Source organism: Acanthochromis polyacanthus, chromosome 7, assembly GCF_021347895.1.
Source record: "Acanthochromis polyacanthus isolate Apoly-LR-REF ecotype Palm Island chromosome 7, KAUST_Apoly_ChrSc, whole genome shotgun sequence".
Lineage (NCBI taxonomy): Eukaryota > Metazoa > Chordata > Actinopteri > Pomacentridae > Acanthochromis > Acanthochromis polyacanthus.
The window spans coordinates 39,875,178-39,882,188 of record NC_067119.1 but is presented as its reverse complement, the minus strand read 5'-3'; the positions used below and the strand labels follow the sequence as shown (position 1 = coordinate 39,882,188).

Below are 7,011 nucleotides of genomic sequence, written 5' to 3'. Positions count from 1 at the left end.
AGGTCCTACTAACAAATCAAACAAAAGACTTTTGTGATGATAAAAGAAGAAATAAATAGCATAAGACCTTTATCAAACCAGCAGAAACTGCAACACAGCTTCACCTGTTTCTAACATTTCTGGTGTTAACATTTGCAGGAGCTACTACTAGTAAAAGCACTTTTGTGTTGCTTCAAAACATAATAATGTTGGTTATGTCTTTGATATCTGACTCAGAGATATTCTTGCTGGGGCTCTTCAGTGTTACACTCATTATGAAACAACTTGTTCATCTGTTTAAATGCATTCAAAACATTTCATGAAGCAGTCATGGAGCTGTAGACGTTTTATTACAACTTTATTTCACGTCCAGATCTCCTCTGCTGCAGTGACACACTCTGTTGTGTCCTACTGTCACAATGTCTCTGTATCTCGTTGCTTCCTTTTACTTGAAAGACAGCAGAACTCAAGCTGAGTGGATTCCAGCAGTATGTTCACACCTGAACAGCCATGTTCTCTCAGCAGGATGTGAAAATGTTCCAAACAGCTTCACAATATCTCCAATCACTGCTCTGCTGATGAAGGATGTCATGATAGCAGAAATGTAGCAGTCTGTACCAATACCATATCCATCCAGACATTCAGTTTGGTTCTTCTGCCTGCTCCACCACCACCACAGTCCAGACTCCATCTGGTCTAATCATCAAGGATTGCTTACATACTTCCTCACAATTGTTGTTGAAGCACAGACTAAAGGTGCTTTAAATCTAAAACATCTACTTTTAACCTGTACCAATTCTTCCATGTTGTTTGAAGCTTAGTTCTGACATTATGTTTTCCACAGATGTTTCAGGATCACGACTTCTCACCTGTGTGGATTTTCATGTGGGCTTTCAAACTAGCATTATGACGGAAACTTTTTCCACAGGCTTTACAAGAGTACGGCTTCTCACCTGTGTGACATCTCAGGTGGAGTACCAGGTTGTCCCGACGATAGAAACATTTCCCACATATTTCACAAGAATATGGCTTTTCCTTTTTGTGAATTGCCGTGTGCCTTCTACATCCTGATGATTCAGAAAATCTTTTCCCGCAGATTTTACAAACATACGGCTTCTCACCTGTGTGACATCTGATGTGGGCAGTCAAATGGGCCCGCTGACTGAAGCTTTTAGCACAGGTTTCACAAGTATACGGCTTCTCACCTGTGTGGGTTCTGTGATGTTTTGTTAAACTTGACCTATGCCCAAAAGCTTTTCCACAGAATTCGCACGTTAGAGATTTTGTTGCCTTGTCATTATCACACTGTCTCTCTGACGTTGGAGCATTGTCTACATCATTACTGTGACTGCTGCTATTCTGATGTCTTGGTTTCTGCTCGATACATCTAGTTGATTCTGAGTCTACATCCTTGCTTCCTTCCTGATCTGGGCTCTCAGCTACACAAGAGACGTGAAACAGGAGCTGATCACTGTTTGGTTTTGGTTCACTGTGGTCACTTTCCTCATCAGTAGGAGTCACCTCAAAGGTATCAGTCTCCTGTTTCAGTCCAGGTTGCTCTTTCTCCTGACTGGTGCAGAGTTCCTCCTGCTGGTCTTTAATCCGTAGAGGCTCTGGGTCCTCATGGTCCACCATGGAGTTTCTCTCCTGGTCATGGGGCTGATGGTCAACGACAGTCTTCTCATTCTCACAGACATAAGACTGTGGGAGCTCTGGAGGGACAAAGAGACAAAAGATAATGGTTACTACTGTGATGATGAGAGAACACACATCTGTCACTTTGTCCAGGACTGGCTGTCTCCAACAAAATCAGCTCAACAGTCGAATGTTTGATGCAAAAAGAATATGATGGTTTATAATAGAAGTCTTAGAGCCATGAAACAGCAGCAGGAATGATACAAGCATCTCCAAATGACTGAACATTTCTATGAACACGTTGTTCCACAGTGGATACAGGATCACAAAGATTCTAATGGTAAACACCCCTGGGTACTTTTCTACACACCACACAGACAGGTTTGATGGGATCCAGTAAAATCTGTCTGAATAAAGCTGCTGTCCTCTTCAGCCTTCAAACCTGTCAGGACATTTGGATTTTAATGTTATTCTTATTTTACTGCTGCTTACTGTACTGTTGATTTGACTCATCATTGAAACCCAACATTTTACAGTTTTTTTCCATTGCTAACACGCATTGGTCCAAACTGAAGTCACATGTGAGTCATTCCATCTCATTTCAACAAATCTGAGGAAATTTTGTTGCATGACCTCCTCTGATCATCTCCAAACTTTTTTTTTAACTATCCCAACATAAGAATAGATTACTTGCAAAGTTTTAACATCATATGATTGCTATTTGCTAAGTTATAAAATATTTAAATCCCTATTTTTCCACTCGGAAATTGATATGTTAGGTAGAAAGGCTTGATTTAGGAAGATAATACTGGGAACTGACTGATGATATAGACTTACAAGTGATCTGAAGGGTTCAAACACCTTAACAATAGAGCAGGAAAAAAAATTTGGAATGAATATACCCATTTCTCTGTGGTACAGGGCAATTTAAAAATTTGGCGAAAATGGCATTTTTCAAGAATTTAGGCATTTTTTTCACAAATTTTAATAAGTAACAAGGTTCATATGTTATAAAAATCTCAAAGTACCTTAAAAGTTCTCTCTAACCTAAAAATATCCAAGAGCTAGCTAGTCTCCTTAGACCTCAAAACGATGCCTATTTATGAAACAGACTGAAAAACACCATACATATATTGGCACAGAAACCAATGTGGGACATGGAGTAGAAACATGAAACTTTGTCTGTATAACAATAAACATCCGAATAATTGATATCTGAAGTATCAACATTGTTTCTTGAATCCTTCATGGCCAATTTAACCAAGAAATGCACTATGTTTTATAGGCGTTTTTTAGGAATTCTAACTAATATATTGCAGTTAAAATGAGTTATATTGCCTTAGGTCCCATGTAAAACATGTAATTTGTCCCCAACTTATCACACCACTATTTCTGTCCTTTGAACTGCTTGAATTTCTCTGAAATCAGGCCATCATCTGCACCAGATATGTGGTACTGTCCACCACGGCGTGTTGAAGGAGCAGTGATTGGACAGAGGATGTGGGCTGTAGGCACCCACACTACGTCATCCTTTCTAGGCCATGTGAACTTCTTGCTGGGACCTTTTGGGTGCATGAATTTCACTTGCAAATCTTCAAATTCAGCTGATAAGTCAAATACGATACCGAGGCTGTCCTGAGAATGCAGTCTGGGAGTGATGTCATTTCTTCTTATTCAGTTACTGTATGAAAGAAAAAACAATGTCTATATAATAATTAACTTCAGATATGCCCTTTGTAACTTATACTACGATGCTGATGCTTCAGATTCATCTTTCATCTTTAGTTGGTCATGTAAATGGTTCCTAAAAACAAAAACGAGGATCAAAATGTATAGTAAATTGATTCAGCAGTTGCTCATCTTTGGCACAAGAAACAAATATGAAAGTAAGTTCACACATACTTCACACATACTAGTTCCTCCAAAAAAATTTGAACCGCGTACCATGTATCCCACATGCACTTTTTAATGCCTAAAGTTAGGCTATTTTGGGTCTACACCTGAGTTCAACAGCCTATAAATCAATAAATAAGCTTTATTTTAATGTTTTAAAACTTTTACCTTATGCAACTTTCATTAGTAAAGAAGAAAATTCATTCTTTCAATGTCTTTTCACAAGAATAAGTCCTAAAATAGAGGCATGAAAAACCCAAAATAAAGTCGCCCATGAAATAATAAGGACATTTTGGGAAATTCCACAGTCCAGTATTTTTTTATTTTCATTCATTTCTATACTTTTCTCACCAGAAGGGTAAAAGTTTTGGAAGGGGAAAAAATTCTGACCATGTAAAAGGAGTATAAATTGCTTTTTTTAGTAGTTTAAAACCCTAAAATCATAGGCGAGGATTAAGTTTGGACTGACTATGGGTATTAGATTAGATCATTACTGCTTATACTGTATGTTTATAACCATAATACTTTGCATTTGTTCATAAAATTACCCAAATAAAGCCCAAAAAAAATTTTGGGAGGATCTGAGAAAGTGGTGCAACAAGCATTTGTTAAATTGACATGGAATGACTCATGTTCAAAACTCTTAACACAGTCTGCAAAACAGAAGTCCATGTGGACCGAACTGTGAATCACTTTCCTTTGCTTTTACACAAAATGCATTCAGTGACCACAGTCACCAAAATTCATGAACTCTTTTCTCAGTTACTAGTTCACCACCTGCAAAACACTAGACCTTTACAGCACATTGTTCAAATGCTAACACACTTTGTTCAAAACTGTTAAAAACACAATCAAAACAGAATGATGGGGAATTTCTGCTGCAGCCACATTGAAATCTATGGAAAATCATATCAAAATATTGACAATAAAAATAAATGAAAAGATTAGGTAATTCCAAACACAGCTGAGTGTAGTTGTCAGCTGAAAACTGATGATGGTTTGCTTTTACATCAATCTCTCATTGGCTCATACAACACAGAAAGACTCATTTCTTTTTTTAGATGACTTTCATATTCTACTTATGCCAGCAGTGGAGACTGGTCAAAGGGCAAGAAATGCTACATTTGTTGTTGTGTGGGACAATGTGGCATTCCACCACTCTGCTGCAGTGACAGGGTGGTTCACTGCACATCTTAGGATGTCTGTGCTGTTTTTACCTCAATACCCGCCCTTCTTGAACCCATAGAAGAATTTTTTAAGTATGGAGGTGGAAAGTTTATGATCAGTCTCCACACAACTGGCTCTCCTTGCTGGATGCAATGAATGCTGGGCGTGGAGATATTTCTCCTGAGGCCTGCCAGGGTTGGATCAGACACTCAAAAAGGTTCTACCCACAGTGCATCAGAGAAGACATCAGATGTTACGTGAATGGAAACATGAGGCCAAATGCAAGGACAGGAGGTGAATGTTACAGTATACATGTACATGTTGTTGGTTTTTGAGTTTTATCTTGATTTCTATTCTGCTCTCTGAATTCTGAGATTCTGCATTTTTTTGTTGTTGACAGTAGACTTTTTATTTTTTGTAAGGTCCTAAAGTCCCTATGCAAACACACAGAGAAAATACGTAAATGTTGTTGAAGTAAACTGCTGCATTCCTGATTCATTCTTGTTGCAATATATCACAATAATTTAGAACACTCAAATGCAAAGACCTTATTTTATAGTAAAATACTGATTTATCTAAAAAGAAATCATTCAAACTTGAAAGATTAAACTTTATTTCATGTAATGCTCTCTGTTGTTCGTATTTTGTGGTTCAGCGTGCTCAGAGTGACAGCGTTTGTTTCCAAAGTGAGACTATTTTCTAGTGCTGTGGTTGATTGAGCTTATTTTGAGACATGAATTAAGTGTTTTGTTGGTGAGAAACAGTTTTGGGGATGAGATGAACTGTTAAGCTGAGATGCATGATGGAAATGCAGGCTGTTAAGAGTTTTGAACATGTGACTTCAGTTTCGACCAATGCTTGTTAGCAATTGAAAAAAACTGTAATAGTGGAATGCAGTTGAACACATGACTTCTCTACTCTCTAACTCTGTACGTGCTCTTTCTTTACATCATGAATGATCTCTTCACATGGAATTATGCCTCTGGACAGAATGACTGAGTCCTCTGTCAGAGTTTTATTCTTAAACTGTTTGATAACACAATGCAGTTGCTGTCAGTGTGGAGTAGTTCAGATAAACACTTCCAGCACCTCTGAAAAGGAAACTTTGGTTCTTGCTTCCAGGGTCAATCAACACAACGATCACGATTTTAAAACTCCACAAACATCAACTAACAGACACCATATTATGAGCCCATTCTCTCTTCCTCAAAATGTGTCTCAGTTCACCGTTAACTATTCACCTGAACACTTCATGATGTTCTACATGCTATAAGTGGAATTCTTTACCATCAAAACACATACACACCTATGGGTTGTAAGGGGATGTGTGGTTTCCAGATGACATCCAGCAGTCTGCGCTGACGATCGATCTCCTCCTGGTACTGGACGATGGTTTTTTCAAACTCTGTGAATATTTCTGAAGCAGCAGCAGTTAGTCTGTCGCTGATCAACTCTCTCAGATAGTCAGTTGGAGACATCGTTACCTTAATGTTCTAATATTTTTAACTGATACTATAATAAAACCGTTTTACAGCTCAGTCCACACAGCAGTGAAGCTAATGCTGCTCGTACTTCTTTGTTTATCCGCCGGGTGTCACACTGTGAAGTTCCGGCAGAAACACTAAGTTACTTTAGTCTTCCGCCCTCTTCATCTTGATCCATCTGTCTCTCATCACAGTTTTTAGTGCAGCGTACTAAGAAGCAGAACACTCCAGAACATCACACAAAGATCCAAGACCCTTTCTCAAAGCTGTAAATTTACTAAAACACCATTTCAGACCATCTAACCTAAAACTCACATCCAAATGGAACATCTGCTGATCAGATGTTTTCTATAGAAGGATCAGTCAGGGCTCTCTTGGAAACAACAGGGTGTCTCCCATAGACATATATAAAGAGTAGACGCTGCATCGACCGCTACTGCCTACTGGGACCATAGATATATACAAACACAAAAGTGTTTGTATATATCTATGACTGGGACTGACGAGCGGTGGGGCCACCATCTTGGTCCGGTCAGCCGCTCCACTCAGTGCTGTTTGACAGCGCATTTAATCCATCTTAACTCGGAATATTAAACTGATTTTCACGTGTTTTTTATTTTAATTTTTTGCTGCAAACGTCATACATGTAGCTATGATACAGGACAAATGGTTCGGCGTATTTTAATATTCATAGCGGGAATAATAGATAATAATAATAACAGGTAATAGAATATTCTGATATTAAGCTCGACTGTAGACAGGTATTTTGCAAACACTGTAACACACACATACTAATATATGTTAGAGAAGCAGATAATGGCAGATAATGGCAGCAAAGTCAATTATTTTAATA

At 38.3% G+C, this 7,011-nt stretch overlaps 1 protein-coding gene across 1 annotated transcript; it reads right to left on the bottom strand.

Moving 5' to 3' along the window:
* Positions 1 to 320: 320 nt before the first annotated feature.
* On the bottom strand, positions 321 to 6,282 carry LOC127534689 (zinc finger and SCAN domain-containing protein 31-like). The gene is made up of 2 exons (XM_051950557.1): positions 5,981 to 6,282; positions 321 to 1,691 (listed from the first exon to the last, which is right to left on the bottom strand). Exons 1-2 carry the CDS (start codon positions 6,150 to 6,152, stop codon positions 835 to 837), a joined length of 1,029 nt encoding a protein of 342 aa, XP_051806517.1. The 5' UTR covers positions 6,153 to 6,282; the 3' UTR covers positions 321 to 834.
* Between the last annotated feature and the right edge of the window lie 729 nt (positions 6,283 to 7,011).

Excerpts from the sequence above, each read along its gene's own strand:
- LOC127534689 (XM_051950557.1), bottom strand. The coding sequence starts at position 6,152 with ATGTCTCCAACTGACTATCTGAGAGAGTTGATCAGCGACAGACTAACT. Across the intron at positions 1,692-5,980 it reads CATCCCCTTACAACCCATAG|AGCTCCCACAGTCTTATGTC; the intron begins GTGTGTATGTGT and ends TTGTCCCTCCAG.